Raw genomic sequence first — 23,065 nt, forward strand, 5'->3', positions numbered from 1 at the left:
ATCACAATATGGAAATAAGATTGCACTAGGTTAAAAAAAAAAAAAGGACTTCCCAAATGTGACCAGTGCAAAAGGCAGTTATCACTGAAATGCATCATTTATTAGGCCTGGCTTATGGAAGAAATTGTTCATTCTTTTTTGCTCATCTAAAAGAAAGGACTCCACAAAAGAAGCAAATAAACTTTTTTATTTCCACAACACAATCCCTCTTCCCTTTTCCCCAGGAACATAAATTGACCTCTACCATCAAAGTAGAGGACAAAAGCTGACAAGTGACAGAAGGCAAAGGGTTACTAGAAAAATATATTATACCCAAGGCTCTTCTGGGGATCCAAACCCCTGTCCCCAGGCTCCTGGTCAGGGCTCACCAAATGGAGAGAACTAAAGACATGAGGCTGAAAACTGACACAAGGAACTCCACTGAACAAAGGGGAAAGGAGCCTGGCAGTGAAAAAGACCTAAAGGAGTTGGGTGGGGTGAGCTTTATTCCTAGTTTGAGTGCTGGAAAAAAAGGAAGGGGGAGAAAATAATTTATTGGGTGATACAATGGTATCTAGTTTCAATCATGTCAACCAATCTATATCTCAAGCTAAAATGTGGCCAGTCTATGGAGGTAGAATTTGGGGATGGAAGGAGTTTTGAATCCCTCCTACTTCCCCTAGAGTAGACATTTATTACCCAGCTCTACCCTTTTGCCCAACCTGCCTCCCCCAAAAAAGCTTCCAAATCCCTCAGCTGAAATTTGCATCAGAAAACGGAATTGGAATAGGGGCAGACCTGAATCTTGCCCAAGTACCCCATTCTGGGCACTAAGGTTGAAGAGCAGGGAAAGGGAAGTTAAGTAATGGAGTTAAATCTCCCTTCATCCCCTACTCAAAACTCAGACCCCTGGGTGGACAGAGGGAAGGAAAACCAAGCAGCTGTTCTCATCAGGGACCCATGCAGACCTGTTGGACAGACATTGCAGGTGAGAGAAGGCCGAGCTGCAGGCCAGGAGGGTTCTTTAGGCTCCTAGAGGGAGAAGCGGGCCTGGGTCAAAGGAGCAGGAAGCAACAAACATTGGAAGGAGCCTTTGAGCCCCCAAACTTATGGGCCACCCTCCACCACCACCCGCCCCCCAAGTGCTAACCAGAGGGGCCCTTGCGGGTGGCAGGCTAATCAAGGGCAGAGCTTGATACGGGTGCCCTTGGAGAGCACCCGAAAGAAAGGGAAGACACGCTCGCCCAGGAAAGCAGCTGAGAAGGTATGCACATGGGCTAAAGTCTCCGCATTGTAGAAGCCCAGGCGCCCAGCCTCATAGTCCAGGTATACACCAAAGCGCCGTGGTTTCTCACTTGGGCTCAGCAGTGTCTGCTCCGTTGAGCTCTGTGCCTGGTAGCGTTTGCCGTTGGTGCCCACACACCACACTTCCCTCTGGAGCAGGGGCTGTTGGGGTAGGTGGAGGCGGCGGCGGCGATGGTGATGGCGCGAGGAGCTGGCATCCCCACTGCCCACAGAGGACCCCCCAGAGCCCACCTTCTCCTTATGATGGGTCGATTCACGGGCAGCGCCCACCGCCCAACCCCGCCGCCCGCCCACCTCTACCTCCCAGTAGTGCCGGCCAGAACGGAAGCCTTGGGCCCCTAATACACAGCAGTCGGCTGAGAAGCGTTTGGAATGGTCAGCAACCTCCTGCCGCCGCTCTGCCAGACGAACCCCCCGGCGGTCAGGGGACAGCATCAGGGCTGGGTGAGCCGTGTCAGGGTCCAGCGTCAGGTCCACTTGAGAAGGGGGGAGGACAAATATGCCAGGGCTGGAACAACTTGTTCCCCAATCAATATAAACTCTTTAAGATTCGGCCTTTCCTGTTGTCCTCCCCTCTGCCTTCCTGCCTCCTTCCTGCCTTCCCCCTCACTTTTTCTCTCCCCCTTCTAGCTGACCTCACCCCACCCCATCCTAAGAGGCCAGAATTGAGTTCCTATGGACAGGTCCTCCCTCTGGCCCTGGCTCTTCTTGCTACCCCTCCCCCTCTTCCCCCACCACTACCTACCTGGACTAGGACAAAAGCTACTCGTGGCTTAAAGCCCCATATGGCCTGCCTGTACCCTGCTCCACCTCAGCCCAAGCTTCCGTCAGGATCCAACTTCCCCCCTCAGAACCTAGTCTCAGGTGTGTGAAGTGAAAGGCAAAGGAAGGTCGTACAGGTGACCTCCCTACCTCGGGCAGCCTGACAGAACATCCGGCTCATTTTCCTCACGATGGCATCTGTCAAGAAGTCATGGCTATGGGGTTGACACGGGTCAGGGGACCAGACCTCTGGGGGCTGCAGCTGTACCTCTTCACACCTGGAGGAAGGGGGACGGGGCAGGGGGTGGGACCATGATATTCCCAGAGGGAAGAGCAGAAGCTGAGGGGAAGGAGAGGAGGGTCCAGGAGGCAGAAACTCGGGTCCTGGGGAAGGAAAGGAGCGGGATATCCAACAGAAGTAGGGATGGGGAACCAGATGCCACTGGGTCACAGAGGATAAAGGGTGGCAACACACCTATTGAAAGTCTCCTTGATGTCCTGGGAATAACAAAAAGAGGGAGAGGGAAAAAAGAGACAAAGAGAGAGTCAGCTGCACAGAGACAGCTCCTTTCTCCCAATCTGATTCCAGCCAGAGAAACGACTGAACTTGAACAGGGAGTAAGAAAAAGCACCCTAAGGCCCTCAGTAAGCATATATCTCAATCATCCTTATGCCTCAACACAGCTGATTCATTCAGCAACTCTTGCTCCAAAACCAATGGCATAATTTTCAACCCCAGTAAAACAATGTTCACAAAGTGACTTGGTCATCTTTTTCAGGATATCTGTCAAAAATTCTTCTTAACTCTCCTTTAAAACCCTCATCTACAATTGAAACATCTTTCTTTTCTCCTGCCACATACTTGGCATTAACTCTGTCCCCAGCCTCAAAAAAACCTTTTGGTCATTGTGGGTTCCTCCCAATGAGAAGAAAGGCAGTTCTGGACAGATGTTTAGTAAGCACTGCCTGACAGAGTAACTACAGGGTTTGGTGGGAGGGGGAGAGAGGGAAGGGAGCACTGCTCACCTGGAGCAGCCGTAGACCCCCCTGCTGGCTCCGCTCCTGGGCCTCCGCCAGCAGGCGGCTCAGCTGGGCAGCCTGTTCTGCCAGGCGGCTGGCCGCTGCTCCTGCACGCCCTAGCTGGGCTTCATGCATCTCCCGGAGGCGCCGCTCCAACCCTGCCTGTTCTTCAGCCAGAAACCGTGTCAGCCGTCCAAACTCCGAGGCCACAGCTGCCAGCTCTGACTTCATCTGGCTCTGGGATGATGCAAAGGGGATGGTGGATACCACCTCAACACACAGAAACATAAACTTCCAATTTTGCAACTGCTGCCCCTCAATCCAAGGTATCGGAGCCCTACATCCCAAATGGAAAGTAGCCCCTAAACCCTTCCCCACCCTCCAGCCTTACCAGGCACCACTCCCACACCCCCAGCACACTAGTCTCAAACTCAACAGAACTCCTGCTTCCAACTTATCTCCACACTGGCTAATTAACTTGATTTGTTCCTCTGGTCTAAGCTTAAAAATATTCCCTGAGGGAAGTCTTCCCTTCCCTCCATATCTAAATTAGGGCCATGCCCATAAATATCATTGCATATCATGGCATTAATCTTAATTTGAAATGTTATATTTAGCATCCTTTTCCACCACTGCATAATCTCTATCTCTATTTGTCACAGGGTCCTCAGACCTGGAAGAGTGCCAACCACAGAGTAGGTACTTAGAATAAGTCACCTAATCCTTCTAGATGAGGAGTCTGGCAACTTTTCTTGTAAATGGCCAAATAACATTTTATACTTTTAAGAGCCAAGAGACAAAATCATGGGTATCATTGTAGGTACTTCTATTTGTAAGGAAAGAAAACTTCTGCCCACTCACACCCTATCTGCCTGGACTGGGCAATCCCAGATAGTGGACACACATTCCACCCAGATATCATCAGCTAAAGACATTCTTGGGACAAAGAGTGACAGGCCAGAGAGGGGAAGGAAGTCAGTTTCACCCTCAGTGACACTCAGATCCTGACAGCTCTCTGTAATTCAGGACCCCAGGAGTCTCAATCTGAGCATCTGGCTAGAGGCAAGAAGACTCCTTGACTCCTAATCTCAGATGCCACCACTCAGTGCCTGGCAGTTGCCAGCAACAGAGTTCCTAACATGTAGGTGACAAAGATAAGCACAAGACCTAGGAAGTGGCAAGACCCCCCTCCTACCTCCCCCACTCCCTCCCCTGCACTGGCCAGGGTGGTAGGCATGGGAGTAATGAGGAAAGAGGTCAGATAAGAAGGACATCCTGCCTTGGTCTCCAAAACTCAGTGCCAGGCCATTCTCAGTGCCTGCTGACCTTACAAAAACAGGTACAAAGTTGGGGGTGGGGGGTGATGTTTGGGGAAAAAATATCTAAAAATACTCCTTGGGGAGGAGTAATCAATGATGAAAAACAGCTGAGAAACACTGGACCAGAAAAGACTAGGTCTCTGCAATGCTAACATTCACAAATTTCTATCCTCCATGAAACACCCTGGCCCCCCTTCTTCTGCTCAGGGCTGCTCTGCCATCTATTCTGGGACCTGGGACTTCTCTGACAGCTGTTATGTGGATTTTCCTTGTCCATTTCTGTCCTCTGTGCTATCTGGTGTGGTGGGCACTAGGCCTGGAGTGAGGTGTCTGGGTGGTAAGCCTGCTTTGCAGCCTTGGGCCAGGGCCCCAACCTCTCTGTACCAGATCTAAATTAGGCATTTTGGAACCTAGGAACAAACACGCCCCCTACTTCTAAAGCCCCTCTCTCTTCAGGATTCTGAGAAGGTGTCTACTTCTCTCCTAGACTTTGGTTGCCCGTTTCAGGGAATCTAGTCACTACTTTTGAGAGTAGGTAGCCCAACTTCCCTGCCCACAGAGCCAATCAGCCCTATCAAGGACATCCACCCACCTTCAGCTCTGTCACCCGCCTCTCCTCCTTGGCCTTCATCTTCTGCACAGCCTCTAGGTGCTTCCTCAGTGGTTCCACATGCCCCTGCAGTTTGGCCTGAGGGAATGGGAAAAGGAGATTAGAGGCCTGGGAGGGGATGGCACCTGCTTTCAGAGCCCACCTCCCCTACCCCCCACCTGCAGTGCACTGGGGCCCAAACCCTGATCCCCAGCATGGGCATCAAATGAGCATCATACTCCCTTCCTCTCCTTGCTTCTCTTTAGATGATAATGAAGGCGTCCAACACTCTGCCTGCACTTGTGTGCAGAAGCCCCAGGTGTGTTCTCTAAAGGTAGGATCCCATACTCAGGGTGGACCTGGCTTGAGCCCCTCACCACACAAAGTCCTTCCAAATGAAGGTTCCTACCTATGGTTTCCTCCCGCTCATAAGCAATCTTCCTTGTGACTTTCATCTCTAAATACTTCTCTGATGATTTTGTGCCTGTGCTAAAGATCCTTCATTGGTTCTCACTACCTCTAGCCTCTTCTCCTATATTTACCCTTTCTAACACAAACTCTTGGTTTTAACCACATAAAACTACCTGCCTTTTCCCCAAGTGTAATTCCATATTTTTACCCATGCTGTTCCCTCTGCCTGGGATTGCCTTTCTCCACTTGGCCCAAGGCCAAGGCATTCTTCCTTTCCTTTTTTCCTTTCCTTCCTTTCCTTTTTTTTTTATTTATTTATGTATTATAGTCACAGAGAGAGAGAGAAAGAGAGAGAGGCAGAGACACAGGCAGAGGGAGAAGCAGGCTCCATGCCCCGGGAGCCCGACGTGGGATTCGATCCCGGGTCTCCAGGATCGCGCCCTGGGCCAAAGGCAGGCGCTAAACCGCTGCGCCACCCAGGGATCCCCGGCATTCTTTTTTTTTTTTTTAAATAACAGATTTTTTATTTTATTTATGATAGTCACAGAGAGAAAGAGAGGCAGAGACATAGGCAGAGGGAGAATCAGAGCCCGACGTGGGATTCGATCCCGGGTCTCCAGGATCGCGCCCTGGGCCAAAGGCAGGCGCCAAACCGCTGCGCCACCCAGGGATCCCCCGGCATTCTTCCTTTAAAACCCAGCTACCTGACCACGGTCCAGATCCTCCCTGCCCCCAACTTCTTGTCATCCCAAGGAACATGAATACAGCCTTTATAAGACTTCCTAGGCACTGTAATGATTTTCCAGTATGACTCCCCACAACACACGTTCCCCCTGCCCCCAGGAACCCCACTTAATTTCTATGCCTGTTCATCTGCTTTCTCTCCCAATTACTTACTAAATGGAAACCCAAACCCCTGTCTTCCTAAGGTTTTAACCTTCACAGCCAATATGCACCTCACCTCTTGTTCTAATCACTTGTAACAGAATCTTTTTCTTTAAAAGGCTGTTAGAGACCAGAGATGGGCTCAACCTGTTTTCTTTCCTTTTTTTATGTCTCCTACTACTTCTGCCTTTCTCTTTCCTTTTCCTTGAGGGGCAATACAGGGCAGGAGAGCTCAAGCCTAGACTTCAATCTAAACCTGACTGTAGCCAGGTGACCTAAGGAAAGCCACACTTCCAATTTTCATCTTACATGGGAATTGGAAATAACAGAATCTAGCTTATGGACAGTATGCTTCACACAGTGTCTGGCATGTAGCAAGGATCAATAAATGTTACCTAGTATTCTCTACCTCTGTCTAAGCTGCCCATGACAACCTTATAATGACCCCTGAACCACAAGGTTACTGACCCAGGGTACAAAAGGCTGTTGTTACACAGGATAAGTGGTTGTAGAAAAAATTATATTAAAAATATTACAATCAATCCCTAATGTTAAAATAACATAAACTACAAAAAACTTTGTCTTTTAATATTACTCTCTACTCCAACTCTATTCAGAATTTATGATGCTTAAATTTCTCACTTTTTCTTCCTAAATAACTGACAAAAAAATTAATGAGCTCAAATCCAATAGAGTACTATTTAAAAGAAATTTTCAAGGACTCTCAACTTTTTAGGAACTTTATTTATACCTCATTTGTATTATTATCTGTTCAATAAAGAAATATTTCTACATAACAACAGTGTTCTAAGCTAGTGCTAGTTAGTGTACATACTTGAAGGGAATAAACTACCTGCCTATAAAATAGCCCATAAGTTAGAAAAGGAATCACTCAAATTAATTCTATATAATGAAACTTATGTATTTATATTTGCTGATCACCTAATAGATTATTTGCATCTATGTGGCCTCCTCAAACTGCAGAGCTCTTCTGGGCTGGCATACAACAGATGTGGCTAACACAAATTAAAATCCAGTTTCAGGAACCTCTACACAAGAGTCCTGTAGGAGGAGGGTGAAGAAGTAGTGGAATGCCCATGAATACTCCACACCAACATTCAATTAACAAATTGCCCATTGATGGGTACAGTTAACTAAGAGCCAAAAAGAGATGAAAAAAAATGGACAAAAGGAGATCACAACCTCCCCAAACAACTCAGGGCCTACAAAGCAGGTGATATTACCAATGCAGTGATTCCCATGCTAGGCTGGACTTCCTTAAAGATACTCTGATATCCTCCCTGTCTCTGACTCAGAATCTCAAGTGGTAGGGCCCACTGTACTTTTGAAAACTCCCTTAGTAATGGGGACAATCACTGTGTGGATGAAATAGTTACTTGTCATTAGAAGACCTTACATCTGTCTTAGCTGTACTCTAGCTCTAGACTCTGTACTCTAAAACGGGGGTAACGATAAGATTCCCTAAATGACGTTACTGTGTGAGAAGGTGTGGAAATACAGATCATAAAACAAAAAAGTTCTGCACAGGCCACATAGGAGCTACCCCTTCTTCCTCCCGGTCCCACTGTTGCAAACCTGTCCCAGCCTTCCCTAAGTAGTGCTAACTGTGCTGTCTTAGAGGCAAATCTTTACCCATATCCCAAAAGAGTAAGGGCCAGAAGTAGGGTGCAAAGTATTAACCAAACTAGAATCACATATCAGGAAAGTCAAACTAACAGATATCTAAATGGTGGTGACATTGTTAACAGTGTGCAGGGATGCAGGGGAAGGGGTCATAACCAAGCCCATCTGTGTGGCCCTGTGTATATTACTTAAATCTGTTTCCTAATCTATAAGATGGGGATAGAAACCACATCAAACTTAACAGGATTGTTTTGAGTTTTAAATGAGACAGTTCCTGAAAAGTGCTTGGTACAGTGCCTGGTGTACATAGCAAGTGTTCAGTAAATATTAACTTTTAATCCTTGAGATATTAAAGTTCCAAGACTTTTAAAGATGCCTGAGTGAATAAGTGTAGAGCCAGCCCAGTCTTCTGACTTAGAAGCCTCTCCCTTGGGGATCCCTGGGTGGCTCAGCGGTTTGGCGCTTGCCTTTGGCCCAGGGCATGATCCTGGGGTCCCGGGATCAAGTCCCACATTGGGCTCCCTTCATGGAGCCTGCTTCTCCCTCTGCCTGTGTCTCTGTCTCTCTCATGAATAAATAAATAAATAAAACGTTAAAAAAAAAAAAAGAAAGAAGCCTCTCCCTTTTTCCTGCATTCTCAGGAAAGGTTAAGTTCTAGTCAGTACATTATGCTGATGCAGATGCAACAAAAGTCTTTGATAAGAGAACCAAGCCAAACCATGGGGTAGATGAAAAATCCATTAAAAGGCAAGTGGCAGAGCACCTGAATCTGACACTAGTCATTCCTTAAGGCCCTTTCCTGTTCTTTGAGGCCCCAAGTCCTTCCCATCTCCAGGCATCTGAGTCAAGGACAGGCTGAAGGAAAGGAAAATGAGACTGGTGGTAAAGCCAGAGGGGCCTGCCACCTGCACGCCTACACTTAGGGGCAACGGAAGTGTGAAACAGCAGTGGCTTTGCCCAAGAGATGCAGCCCAGTGATGTGACATCACCTGGGCTTTGCCCAATTTCTCTAGAGGAAACCAATCTTCCTGCTCTTCTTCACTGGTCTGCTTCGTCTGTGTACAGGATCCTCCTTAATCTAACCCACCTTGATGCCAATAAGTGCTTAGAGAAGAAGAATAAGCTCATCAGTGCAGGAGGTTCTGGGGGTAGGAGGGGACAGGTTTCCTTTCCCAGCTCCTCTTACTTCCTCTCCACCCCCACTAAACTCCCATCTTCTACTCCTCTCACCTTGTACTCCTGCACCACCTCCTCCAATGGCACCACGCTGTGCTGTTTGTGGCTCCTGGATTCTCGGCACACCACACAGATGGCCTCTTCATCCACCTCGCAGAAGAGCTTCAGGGCTTCCTGGTGTTTTGGACAAATGCCCTGCTCGCCCCCACGGCTCCCTCGGCCAGGAGTTGGGTGCATCTGCCGAATCACCTGGACCATGTTGGCCAGCTGCAGGTTGGGGCGGAAGCTCCGCCTGGGAAAGCTCTTTCGGCACTGGGGGCAGGTGAAGCACCTCCGAGGGGCTGGAGGCGGGGGCAGTGGGGTGACGGGGTCTAGCTCCTCTTCCTCGTCCTCCTCCAGTACTTCCTCCTCGTCCTCCTCATCCTCCCCTCTCAGGTCCTCCTCCATGTCCCCCAAGTAGTAGTCCAAATCTTCCTCCTCGTCCTCCTCCTCCCACACGTAGTCCATGTTGTCCCAGTTGGACCCGCCCATGCCACTGGTCCAAAACACACCCTCCTCTTCCTCCTCGACCTCCTCCTCCATGTCGCCCTCATAGTCTTCATCCCGCATGGGGGTGTCCCACCCCCCACCGGCCCCCACTGCCTCCACTTCCTCCTCCTCTCCGTCCTCCTCATCCTCCTCCCGGTCTAACTCGTCCCTGTCCTCCTCATCCTCCCCTCCCCACAGCTGGGTTACACACACTCGGCAGAAGTTGTGCCCGCAGCCGATGGACACGGGGTCCGTGAAGTAATCGAGGCAGATGGCGCACACCGCCTCCTCCTGAAGGGTCTGCACAGGGTTGGGTGCCATGGCAACGGCAGCCATCTTAGTGTCCAGTCAGCCAGTGTAGATGGGCGGAGGGGGGCGGGGGGGCGGGGGTCTTCCCTCTCAGACTCCCTGACGACCCGGCCCCACCCCCACCCCGCCTCTCCACACCTTGTCTCTAGCGCAGACAGAGGAAGGTCCTCCGACAACCCACCCTTCTACACAGAGTTTCCTACTCCTAGACGACAACCGTGTCTCTGCGAGGGGAGGGGACAGAGCGGAGCGCTACAGCCAAGTCCCTCAGGTGGCCCTGAGTGCAAATCTGTCCCAACGCTCCCTTGGCCTCCTCATAAGCCCCCGCCCCTCCTCACTTCCTGGCTCCTCCCCCTCACTTCCGGCCTCCCTGCCAACACTTCCGGTGTCTGAGCGTCGCCCAAGCTCGCAAGTTCCCTCCGTGGTAGCGCTACGCCCCCTTCTTTCCTCCCGGGCCTCTGGGCGACAGGAAACGACGAGGAGACGCTCTAGCAGGCACACGGGAACAGGGCAGGAGAGCTAGAACGATGGAGGCCCACATCTCTGTAATAGGAAGGAGCAGGGAACGCGGACGACCCGGAAGAACCGGCCTCCCCCATCCCTCGCCACTAGGGATAAACTTTGGGGGAGGATGGAAGCGCTTAGCGGCCGTCCGTCCTCGGTACTATGACCGCGTCGGCCTGGCGCCATCCTACTAACCGAACACGGAGGACTGCACCGGGGACTCCCCACAGCCGATGCCGGAAGCGGAGGGGCGGGCTCCGCTGAGCGCCCTCAAGTACTTCCGGCCCTTCTAGGCCGAGGACTTTGTTGTTTGGCCCCTCGGAGTTCCTCCGAGACGGATGGGGGCCGGGGCAGGAGACCTTCTCCATCCTCCTCACTGCGGCGGGCATTTCCATACGCAGTCTAGCGCTGTCGTCTGGTCACTGTCGCGTCCTTTGGATGAGCCTCTCTAGCTGCCCTTCAGCAAAGGAATAGTAAAATTACACGAACCTCCACACAGTGGAATACTCGTAGCTGTAAAATGGGGGTCCTCTCCAAGATGTTGTGGGCTGAGAAAAGCAAGATGCTGGGAAGTGTGAGCTACACTACCATCTGCAAAAAGAGGAGGAGGTGGTGTGTACTGGATGACCTTATGGCCCTGTATTTACTCATTAAAATAGGGGTTACCCGATCCGAGGTTTTTGTGAAAGGAGGGCTAGTAAAATCTCAGGGCGCTCAGTGTGCTTGCTGCCTGGCACGCGGTGGGCTCATTCACATCCTCCGAGCTGCGCGCCACGCTTGCTCCGCGCCCAAACTGCCTGGAGGCCCGGTCAGGGCAGGGGCTCAAACTGGGTTTGTCTTACTGGTTTTACTTGAGAGAATCCCTGTAGAACTAACTCTGTTACCGAAGGTTCCGCTTTGGTAGACGGAGACGCAGAGCATCTCTGCCAAAGAGATTATTTGGGCAACAGAAATAATACCTGAGACTTAAAAAAAACATCTTTAATGAAAAAAAGGAAAACCTGCAGGGGCAGCTCGGGTACGTAATTCAGGTACAGAACTCCCGGGGTGTGCGGCCTCTGCGGGTTGGCTGCGCTGCGGGCGCGGAACTCACCCTGCTCTGGAGGAACTCTCCTGCCTCGCGGGGAGCCTCGCGGGGAGCCCCGCTGGACGCCGGCTTCCTCGGAAGGGTGCCGACCCGCAGGCACCGCCAGCCCCCGTGGGGGAGCAGCCACGTGAGGCCAGGCCGCGCGAAGAGTGGCCGCTGGCGCCGGGAGCGCCCGCCCCTGGGAGCTCCGGGCTCGTTCTGCCTCGTGGCCTGGCCCAGTGCGGCCTCAAGCTGGTATTCGCCGCACGCCGCGCTGTCGGTTTCCGTAGTGTAGTGGTTATCACGTTCGCCTCACACGCGAAAGGTCCCCGGTTCGAAACCGGGCGGAAACACCTTTTGGCCTAGGTCACCTCATCCCGCCCCTTCGGCCCTCGGAGAGCTCTGGCTGCAGTCGCGCAGAGAGCAGTGCGTTGTGTGTCTGTTTCCATTTCTTGGGGACCGCAGCAGGACAGCTCACCAGCGCGCTCTCCTTGAAGGTTCAGTGTAAATCCAGGTTTCGCAGCTCAGTTCAGCTGTTGTTCTTCGCCGGTAGGAGCCTCCAGAGCCACCTCTCCCGTGTTGGGGGGTCGTGGGGCTTCGATCCTCCAGCTCCAGTCATCAGGACACTCAGACACACAGCGGGTGCTCCATGTTTGCGCAATTCTATTTCAAAGTGTTCCTTCATCCCTACATATGGATTTCAGTCTTCTAAGATAGAATAGGCCGAGCTTGCTGTGTGCCCGGCTAGCTCAGTCGGTAGAGCATGAGACTCTTAATCTCAGGGTCGTGGGTTCGAGCCCCACGTTGGGCGCAGCTCCCTTTTGGGGACGGGGGAAGAATTTTTGAGAGGAATGTAAAAATATCCTTTATTTTGGACCCTCCCAACATGAACATCCTCAGTTTACTGGTCTTGTCAGGAAGTTCTTCCATCACTTCAATTTAAATTCGTTCCTTAATATCAGAAACGGAGACAGAACATGAGAGACTCCTAACTCTCATGGTGGAAAGGCAGGCGGGCAGGGGGTGGGGGTGACTGGGTGACGGGCACTGAGGGGGACACTTGATGGGATGAGCACTGGGTGTTATGCTCTATGTTGGCAAATTGAACTCCAATAAAAAAAAAAAAAAAAGAAAAGAAATTCGTTCCTTTATGTGAACTGCTTTTTTAGTTCTGCAAAATCAGCCCGTTTTCTGTTTTCCGAATGTAGTCTCCCTCCTGTACATGGCAGACCACAGGATAAGTCTACTGGTCATGTAAAGCTGGTTTATTCAACTTGCTAAGCAAAGGACTGAATCACCTTGTCTCAGAAGTGTGTGGAAGGCGAATTAGGGAGAGTCTAGTATGACACCCTGTAAGGGCAGTCTGGACAGGAATTGGACAGTTTATAAAATAGGCGGATTTGCTGGTACAATCCTAGCATCCAAGCTCACTCAGGCCTCGCTGGACAGTTACTGCTACTATGGCTCTTATATGGTCTTATCTTAAAATTAATGGGTCTAAATAAGCTTATGTGCCAGGAGTTTCAACTTTGACATTTTCTCTTGCACAAATACTGTGGATTCGTTTGCAAATTACGGTTTCATTTGCAAATTGTGGTTTCAGGGTATTTATTTATTTTACCACCTTCACTGGAAATGGAAAACATTCCTAAAAGATCCTGTGGCATTTCATTAAGGGGAAGCCAAAGAGAACAGGCTTCTTGTTGCCATCTCCCAACAAGCTTAGGGTCATCCCGGCTGGAGCTTTTTGCTACAATTCCTGTTTCTCTTTCATCTTCCACAATTGCCCCTCCAGCCAGGCCCAGTTTGGAATCCTCTCTGGTAAGTGATCCACTGCACTTAGCACAAAGGAGTGGAGCATTGATCAGTTCAGACATTCACAAGGGAACACAAGGAAACAAACACAAGGGAAGCTAGTAGGATCCCTCTTTGGTGATGGAGGCTGTGGAGGGAGAAGGACTCTGATTTATATTTCAGGAGGATTCCTTCAGGAACGATGAGCAAGACATATGATGGGAGTGAGACTGAATCAAAGAGAGGAACTGGAGGTACACAATCAGTCTAGACAGGAAGTGGCTAGCACTGCAGTGGGGAGGCAGCAGCCAGATGGGAGAAGTGGGTGAAGGAGCTAGGTGCACGTTTTATAACTGGGCAAGAGAGGGGGCTCCCGGGTCTCTGGTTTAGATGGTTTAGTAACAAATAAAAGATAGTGTAGGAGTATGGACAAACTTGACCCTCCCTTTGGTCCTCCATCCTCTTCAACCTGGAGAAATGACCTCTCTCCCAATAGGTGTTCCAGGCCTGTGAAGGTTAATGCATGCCGTGACATGGAATGTAGGAAGACTTGTTCTGATCTTTCCTAAATTGGCACCACTTTAGGTAACTAGGAGAGATCCTTTGGCTCACACATGGCACCACTTTAGGTAACTACCCTATGCCTCACCACCAAACCCCTCATTGCATAACACCTAGGGATTAAGGTCTGGACTGGGCACAGAATAGCTGTGGAGAATGGCCCAGCACCACTTGGATGGTCTGTCCACACCCATACTCCCTGTCACTAAGTTACCCTGAATAAAACCCTGTGTGAGCAATATGGAGAGTCTTGCTTCCTTTTCCCCCTTTTAACGTGCCTTCTCAGTCTAAAGAATACTTTACTGACTCTCTTCCACCTTCTAACTGAGGAGTGGGATGAAAAGTGAGAGAGAAGTAATGAGTTCAATCTTGAACAGGTTGGGAGATGTCTAAAAAGACATGTCCAAGACACATGGATCTGAAGCTCAGGGACAGCGGTGATTGCTGGAGCCACAGGTAGGGAAGGGGGTAAAGGTTGGGTCAAGCCGTCAGTCTCAATGTGACTCTCCAGGGAGATAGCCTTGGATAGAAAGAAGGAAGAGTTAGAATGGGAGTAATGCCAGCAGCGAAGCTTCCATCCACTCCTAGGGAGTTAAGATGTGCAAAAAAAGAGGGACAGATCAGTCAAATTCTGTATATGGTCTAATAAAGGAGGATAGTAAGGAATCTATGGATTGGGCCACCTGTGGGCCCCTGGTGACCTTGATCAGAGAACTAGACTTGGACAAGAGGACCTCCTGCCCTGTGTTCTGGTGGAGAGGGGCTTACAAGTTGCAGATCACATCAAGGATCCCTCATCAGCAGTACTCAACCTCCTCCTCAGGTCTTCCAGAATCAATCAGCATAGGCCACTGAAAAGAACTTTTTTTTTTTGCAATATTAAATCATAGATACTAATTTTACATCTGTAAATATAAAGGTCTACATATAACCATGCATTAAGCCTCATCCCAATTCTGGACGTTCAGTGCAAGAATTGATTAGTTTTATGTTTAGAAGATACTTAAAAGATTTGATTACATTTCAAAATTTCACTTTTCACCTCAATTTAAATGACATTGACTTAAAATTTAATATAAATTTCCATTCCCCTTTTATTTTTAGTAGATAATTTCACATAACTTAGAAGAAACACAATTATTTTTGAAAGCATATGTAAAACTAATTTTATTTTTGGCTTCTTTACATCTACATTTTGACAAAATATATTCAAATCTTGTATTCTTTGAATGTATTTAACATTTCTTTAATCCTTTAGATCTTTAGTATCAGTCCAGCACAAAATTGGTGAAAATTTAAACCTTCCAGCTGTTTAAAAGAGATAAAATGTCGAGAATTATCTGGTCTCAAACCTCCAAAGCCACATTTGCCTTCCTTGCTGGGAGCCCCGTTGTTTTCCTTCACTGTTTTGCTTTGATTGCTGAATGTGACTGGTTTCACGACCTATGTAGAGATTACGCTCGGCAGTTAGACAACACCATTACCCAAGGCCAACGTGGAAGGGTTCCCAGGGCTCTGCCTCGCAGGTCGAGCGCAGGAGCCCGGGCAGAGCCCATGACTGCACATCTTATAAGGATCAGGGAAGAGGGCCTAGCCAGCGTGTTTCCGTAGTGTAGTGGTTATCACGTTCGCCTAACACGCGAAAGGTCCCCGGTTCGAAACCGGGCGGAAACAGCAGTGGCTGCTGCTCTTTTTAATTCAATCTACTTAAGTTAATTCGTCTGCTTCAGCCGTCCGCCTTTGGAATGTATGTACATATATGTATGAATACTATTTACAGTTTTCCAGTACTCTTGTCTTGTCCCATGAGGGTTAAAAGGCAACAAAAAGCAGGAATGCCCCGCATCCATACACGAAATGTTAAAAAGTGCAATTAGGAGTAAGCTGGATAGGAGTAAGCTGGAAATACGTGGTCGAAGTCAGGTCCTGTCGAGGTATTGGCAGCGAGAGACGGGGGTAATGCAGGGGCCGCCCCGCGAACTAAGCATGTGTCTGCGGCGTCCGCCTCCGAGTTAGGGGTCTGCCTGCGCGGCACCGAACGGTCCTGGGATGCACCTAATACACGGCCGTTCCCAGCTTCCAGACGATGCCGCTGACGCGCAGAAACATCACAGGTGAGGAAACAGAGGTCGCAGATAAAGGATGGAAAAGAGGGAAAGACGCAGGCCACCGAGGGTAAGCACAGCGGGAACGCGGCTTGGTTCCGCCCGCGCGACGATGGCACCTCCGCAGCCCCCACACCAGCGCGGGCGAGTCTGCAGGTTTGCGCCCTGACTGGTCTCACTCCGGTGAAACCTGACTCGGGGCCTCCCCCTCCGCCCCAGGGGGGCCACCTCCGCTCCTCGCGGCGGCTCCTGCTGTCGCTCCCGCGCTCCCGCGCTCCCGCGCTCCCGCAGAGGCAGACCCACCCGAGTCTTCCCGGCCTTCCTCCCCTTGCCCGGGCCTCCCGCGGCTGGCTCAGTCCCGGGACCGGTCTCTCCAGGTGAGGGGGCAGCCGCCTCTTCCCGGATTCCCACGCGCAGCCTGTTGCTCTGGAGCCTGGAGGATCCCGCAGGTGAGCTGGGAAGTAGGGTCTAGAGTTCAAGGCGAACAGGCAGTGAAGGCTTCAGAGAAGCAGCCCAGGGACGCTCGGTGGGGAGCCCCAAATCACGGTTTAATAGATGCTGGTAGAGACGCACATCTGTGGACCTCAGTAGGGCAGCTTGCTTTCACGCCTGGAAAATAGGGCTCAGGTTTTCGCACCTGCTGGGGCTCACTTACACATTTGACAAGCACCTTCTGTCAGAGCGGGAAGCCAAAGAAAACATCAGCGTTGTAAATCAAATTGTCTTTAAACTTTCACACATCTTAAATGCAGACAGAGCATAACCAAAAATAGCATAAGGTACTAAAAAAATTAATATGTCCATGTATCATTGGTCTTTCATACGCATTTGTTTACTTTCCCAGAATTTACAGATGTAACTCACCCAACCAGGAAGGCTTAGGGATTAGCTTGGAATTTAGAGACCCAGAGGAGTGAAGAGTGAATTCTGGACCTCACCTGAAAATTCTCTCTCTCCTGCTGACCCAATTGTGTGTGCGTGTGTGTGCGTGTGTGCGTGTGTGTGTGTGTGTGTGTGTGTGTTTCTTTTCTTTTCTTCATGTTTTACTGAGTTGAAGTGACTCAGTCAGTACATGCCTCTCACCCCAGGCTCCATACTGCTTAGAGTATCCCTTGCACCCCCTCCAAACTGACTTTCTTGGTGGCCCTAGAACTCTGGGAGGTCAGCACTATCAGTCAGTCAATCTTGCCAGGTGGATTTTGGTTTGTGCCTCAGCTAACCTAAGAGTTTTCATCCCAGCTCCTTGTGGAGACAGTAAACAAATCCAAAGCAATATAATTAACACCAAAAAACCAGCTGGGCTGGGCAAAAAGCCCAGCTGTCTGATTTGAGTCATATTTCTTTTAGGTTATACTTAATGCTAACTTGTTATTCTGGTTTTAAAGCTTTCCAGACCTCATCTTGTTTCAGGTACTGCTATTATTCTTTTTTTTTTATTTTAATTTTAAATATATATACAATTAATTAACATATAATGTGTTTACTGGTTTTGGAGGTAGAGGTCAGTGTATTATTTATTCTCTTTTTGATGCTTAAATTGTAGCTGCTTGTCAGTGGGTGCCCCTTCACATTGGCCCTTTTATCTTTTCAGCATAGTCCTGACAATTTTTTTTAAATTTCATTTTATTTTTATTTATTTATTTTTTTAGCGTCCTGACAATTTGAAAGTATCTTTGTTTCTTGGCAGGTATTTCTCCTGCCTTAGGACAAAGGAGAATGTACAGGTATCTTCATTTTTTTTTTTTTTTTGGAGTGAAGAGTAAATAAAAAAGCCAATGTAAGTGCCAGGCCAGTGCATGGAGTCCAAGGTCTCTGGCTGCCCCACTTCCTAGTAATAGTTTAAAGGATGTGAGTTAACACTAAGGGTTTATTTAATTGTAGCTTTGCTAGATCTTTACATTTTTCAAATGAGGCTCAACATTATTACTCCATACAAAATTATCTACCGAATTTTTAAATCTGTCACTCATAAGTAATTATATACCCTTATGCTTTATTTTTTTAAAGCTTTTTATTAGTTAATTTAAAGTTGAGCTAATGTTATTATGAAAAACCAAGTACCTATTTCCCAGTTTCATCAATTTTCTCTCTTACACAATTCCAGTTTTATCTCTAACTCCATCACTTTCCACCCTACTGGCTCTGTCTCAGAGGGTAACAAGGACTATTTAACAAGGACTATGAGAAAATTAACGAGGGAGCTCTGGTAGAGTGGCAAGCAAACAGGACAGATGGGCTAAGATGTATCAGAAGAAGAGAATGAACTAAGTCAGGAAGATCAGAAGAAGCCAGCCTTTCAAAGATCCTGGGGAAAAGCCTTTGGGAGAGGGTTCAGACTCTGAAGTACGAGGGTGCTTGGTGGGTTCAAGGAGGAAGGGAAGAGCAGGGACTTGGGGGATAAGGAGCCACAGCGATACCTCCTTGGCTCTGCATTCTGCTTACTCCATCCCCACCAGTTGCTGTTTTTGTTTACAAGTGTATAGAAAAAATTATGGAGGACACCGGATCTGTGTCTGAGAGGACTCTCAATAACAGTGTAATGAGAAATACAGCAGTACCTCAATGTGGAGTTTTAAAGGACAGATGAATGAACACATAGGTTCATTCAGAAGATTGCAAATAAAAACGCACCTGGTGTTTCTAACTGCTTGAATTGCTGCTTAAAGCAGAGAGACTACAGCAGGAACCAAGGTTCAGGTACTGGCTCTGCACTCCAGCTGTGACCTAATCAGTGCCTCCCTCTCCTCCACACTCAATGAAGGTCCAGACAGATAAGTCTGTAATTGTCACCTGGAATGTCTAAGAGAAAATATCACCAGTGGCTTGGATGTTCAGAGTGACAACTTTTGATAACCATAGTTCATGAAGAAAGTAGTGAAAGGAACTAGTGATTGTTCCGGTCTAAAAATCACTAACTTTATAAGAAAAACAATATTTGTAATTTGAACCTAAAACCTTGAGAAAAACTAGGTTTTCACCTTTACAACTGTAATAAATTGAATATTAATCACAAAACAAGTTTGTATTCTTTTCCATATTCAAAAGCCTCTCTTGTCTTTAGACATTAAACATCTCAAATGGTAGCAGAGAAGGTTTCCCAAAATATCTAGTGGTTTCAATCCAGTTGGTCCTGACAAAGAATGGAGGAGCACGTCATTCTCGGTCATCTATTTGGCCACTCTTCCTTTGGCACACAGTCCTCCAGAATTAGGTTGCTCTGGTCAATATTTTATCTTTCTACTTACCCCAAATTTACATTTCCCAGGACACCAGCATGTAACGGACACCAGCCTTTAATTGGGGGGCCTTTGTATCCTTAAACAAATGTGATCTAAAATAAACAGCAATGAAATAACCAGGTAGCATTTGATGGTGGTTGAGCCATTTCACCTGATGTTACATGGACCCTTAAAGAATGACTTTTTCAAGTCTAGTAAAGGGAAACCACCAACTGTTAAAGAAAGAGCTGAAAGTGGATTATTTTTAGACTAGTTACAAAATAGCCACAAATATCTTAAACCTGGAGATAATTTTCTGTTTCAACTGAGGTTTTATTTTTTTAAAGATTTTATTTATTTACTCTTGAGAGACACACAGAGAGAGGCAGAGACATAGAAGGAGAAGTAGGCTCCCTGCAAGGAGCCCAATGTGGGACTTGATTCCGGATCCCAGGATCATGCCCTGGGCCAAAGGCAGATGCTCAACCACTGAGCCACCCAAGCATCCCTAAAGTGATGTTTTAAATGAAAATATTCAAGTGCATGGTTGATTAATAAATTTATATGTAAATTATATATAATTATTATCATACATGCATGATTTAATAATTTATATATGCCCCATATGACACCAAGATCAAAGAGAAAATCACATACAAATTTAATTTCTTGTATTTCGTCGAATTCTTCCTAAGTAAGCTCCTGTGAGAGACAAAACGAGGGTCCCTCTTCCTGTCAGACAGTGCCCCATAAGCCCTGCAATGGGCATCACCTTGTCTTGTGGCACAGGCAGCAGGGGACTATGGCGATTTTAAGGGGGATAGAGTCATATTAGATTTGTTGAAGTGGCCCATTGCCACCAAAGCAGTGAGGAAACAGGCAATCTGATTCATGGCTGGTCGGAAGGAATAATCAGCCTGTAAGGTCAACAGTGATCTGTCTGTTTCTCTAAAGTTATACTCCGTATACACCTTGACCCAGCAATCTCACTTCTAGGAATTTGCTCCACAGATATGAGTGCGAAAGTGCAAAATAACAACACTACATACTTCTTAACTGCAGAATTGATCATAATAACAGGAGTTTGGAACCACTATAAATATTCATCAGTAGGTGATCTGTTAAATAAACTGTGATTTATCTATAGGGGAATATTATTCAGCTGTAAAAAAGAAGATTTAGAAAATGTCCTGCATCTTGAGATGGAAAGATCTTCAAATTAAAGAATTGTAATTATCTTTTTGTATAAAATAAAGGAAAATAGAAATATATTTGCATCAAAAATATATATAATTGTGCAAGAATATGTATGCAGGTATAAAAGTTGTTACCTAAGGAGGGAAGGTGACAGATGGTTTTCACTGAATATTTTTATATATGGTTCAGTTTTTGAACAGTACAGTGTATAACCTACCCAAAAGATGTTTTAAAAGCTCATTTTGTGAAACTATGGAAAATGGTATGGTGGTTCTTCAAAAAATTAGACATAGAAATACTATGTTATGCTGGAATTAAAATTAGAAAGAAAAATAAGAAAAAAATAAATATAATGTTCTGCAATTCCACTTCTAGGTATATATTCTCAACAGAATTGAAAGCAGGAACTCGAACAGATACTTGCACATCCATGCTAATGTCACATTATTCACAATAGCCAAAAGGTGGAAGGAACCCAACCAAGTGGTTATAGACAGATGAACTATTAAAAAGAAAGTACAGTATATATATATATATATATACTGTATATATATATATGTAAAAGGACTGTAATATTTATTAAAATTAACATAGATTAATTATATATTATAATAATATATGATAATTAATATTGTAGTATTTGTTGCAATATTTATATGCATATATAATATATAATATTTATTAATATATATATATATATATATATATATAAAATGGAGACTAGTCATAAAGATAGTAGAATGGTGGTTGCCAGGGGCTGGAGGAAGGACAGAATGGGGAGTTAGAAATTTCTTGGGTAGAATTGCAGTAGGGAAAGATGAAATAGTTCTGAGATGGATGGTGGTGATGGTTGCACAACTGTGTGAATGTGTGAAAAGCTACAGAACTGTACATGTAAAAATTATTGAAATAGTATATAGCACATATTTTAACAATTTTTAAAACTAAAAATTTACATATACCTAGATAAAATTCATTTTGTTAGCAGTAATTCATAAATTAATTGATGAACAAATGTAAAGCCACAAAAACATACCCAACTGAATAACACACACACAATAAAACTCCAGAATGGGATCTTTTCATTTGTAAATCCCAGAGTGAGTCAAGTACTGAACCAGTTGTTATTGAAGAAGAAAAACAAACCTTCCGCCCAACGTGGGGCTCGAACCCACGACCCTGAGATTAAGAGTCTCATGCTCTACCGACTGAGCTAGCCGGGCGCCTGAGTTTTCCCCTCCAACAATTCTTACTTCAAGGTAGGATTCAGGCTATGTGTAGCTTCAGATTTAAAGGTTGACTCATTTGCAACATAGACCCGGCCGCTAAACAGCCCGGAAATTCAAACTTCGCAGATCCTACCTGACCGCCCCGCCCACCTAGGTCTGTTTAGTGCTTGCTCTGCCCTGCCATCCAGCTAACATTTTTCCATTCCCGGAAAGCGCAGGACGCGAGGGAAGGAAAACAAGAGCCACCTAACGCCACTAGCAGGATCACTTTGTGAAACTTTAATCAGGAGTTTAGATGTAGGGTCTGGGGATTGGAGTGGGTGGGTCCCGCCGCCTCCCCTTCCCATCTGGGAAAACTCAAAGATACGGGATTTCCGGGCTCTGCAAACATTTGGTGTTTGAAAACTTAGGAAGAGGAAAGTAAAAGCAACGCACACCCGCGCTGGAGATGCCGGGGATCGAACCCGGGGCCTCATACATGCAAAGCATGCGCTCTACCACTGAGCTACATCCCCACGCCGCTGGGAGGCTTCTCAGTCTGTTCCCTTGGCTGTTTATTAGCGTAGATCGCTGCAGATACCCTGGCAAGACCATCCAGCTACTGCGAAGCCGGTCTGGCAAAGCCTGTTCGGCAGCGCCAGGAGCCGTGTTTGGGTCTCTACTGACTGCAGGCCAGCGGATTTCCACTCGCCGGGACAAGCGAGCTGGAATAAACATCTGGAGGCAGCAGTGGAAAGTGTAGGAGAAATCATCAGGCACCATGCCCAAAATGAATTCAGTGGAAGAAGGCAAGTAAGGAAGACTGTGCAGCCTGCTACCGTTTGTTAAACAAGAAAAAGGAGAGTGCACCAAACTATACAATATCTGTATAAAATGATTCAGAATTGCAAAGTTGTTCTCTTGGGATGGAGAGGAGACTGGAACGCAGACGATGGGCACACTTTTCGCTGTGAACCTCTTTGTATATCTGAATTTTGAACAACGTTTAAATCAGTTCAATCCAAGAAAAGTTTACCAGTCTCTTACTATGTAACAAGAACCGCTTTAGAAGTCTGAGGGGTCCAACTCGTAACAAAACCAACTCAGTCATCCCCTTAACATCTCAAATTCCAGAGGAGGTAGAGTGTTATAAAACAGAGCTAGGTTGAAGGACAATGTGTTAAGATGCAATTTTAAACAATGTGGTTAGGGCAGGTTCTGCTGAGAGGATGACATTTGAAACAGGACTTGAAGGAGGTGGGAAGTAAGCCAAGCAAGTATGGGAAAAGAGAAGTGCAAGTACAAGTAAAAGCCAGTTCAAAGGTCCTGAAGTAGGAGCTTGTTGGCATGTTACAGGAATAGCAAGGAGGTCCCTGTGGCAAGAGAGGAGTGGATCAACAAGGAAGAGTGACAGGAAATGTAGGTAGAGTCTGGGTGCAGGGGATGGGGTCAAAGAATGGGTAGGGCTTTAGGAGGATTACAAAG

At 47.2% G+C, this 23,065-nt stretch overlaps 1 protein-coding gene and 5 non-coding genes across 13 annotated transcripts; 3 read left to right on the top strand and 3 right to left on the bottom strand.

The window, feature by feature from the left end:
- Positions 1–172: 172 nt before the first annotated feature.
- On the bottom strand, positions 173–12,342 carry TRIM41 (tripartite motif containing 41). Of its 8 annotated transcripts, none has more exons than XM_041761759.1 (8): positions 11,525–12,342; positions 10,627–10,883; positions 9,145–10,446; positions 4,978–5,073; positions 3,073–3,336; positions 2,522–2,544; positions 2,197–2,324; positions 173–1,760 (listed from the first exon to the last, which is right to left on the bottom strand). In XM_041761759.1, exons 3-8 carry the CDS (start codon positions 9,952–9,954, stop codon positions 1,159–1,161), a joined length of 1,923 nt encoding a protein of 640 aa, XP_041617693.1. In that variant the 5' UTR covers positions 9,955–10,446; positions 10,627–10,883; positions 11,525–12,342; the 3' UTR covers positions 173–1,158. The 8 variants fall into 8 exon arrangements, with proteins under 8 accessions (XP_041617693.1, XP_041617691.1, XP_041617696.1 ...); XM_041761757.1 differs by having other exon boundaries at positions 10,627–10,888; XM_041761762.1 differs by lacking the exon at positions 11,525–12,342 and having other exon boundaries at positions 173–1,011; positions 1,335–1,760; positions 9,145–10,662.
- TRNAV-CAC lies at positions 11,778–11,850 on the top strand. Its single transcript has one exon. It is a non-coding gene; the product is annotated as a tRNA-Val (tRNA).
- TRNAK-CUU lies at positions 12,236–12,308 on the top strand. The gene has a single exon. It is a non-coding gene; the product is annotated as a tRNA-Lys (tRNA).
- Positions 12,343–15,453: 3,111 nt separating the features above from the next.
- TRNAV-AAC lies at positions 15,454–15,526 on the top strand. The gene has a single exon. It is a non-coding gene; the product is annotated as a tRNA-Val (tRNA).
- A 5,996-nt stretch (positions 15,527–21,522) lies between these two features.
- Positions 21,523–21,595, bottom strand: TRNAK-CUU. The gene has a single exon. It is a non-coding gene; the product is annotated as a tRNA-Lys (tRNA).
- A 449-nt stretch (positions 21,596–22,044) lies between these two features.
- TRNAA-UGC lies at positions 22,045–22,116 on the bottom strand. The gene has a single exon. It is a non-coding gene; the product is annotated as a tRNA-Ala (tRNA).
- Positions 22,117–23,065: the final 949 nt, after the last annotated feature.

Source organism: Vulpes lagopus, chromosome 7 (assembly GCF_018345385.1).
Source record: "Vulpes lagopus strain Blue_001 chromosome 7, ASM1834538v1, whole genome shotgun sequence".
Lineage (NCBI taxonomy): Eukaryota > Metazoa > Chordata > Mammalia > Carnivora > Canidae > Vulpes > Vulpes lagopus.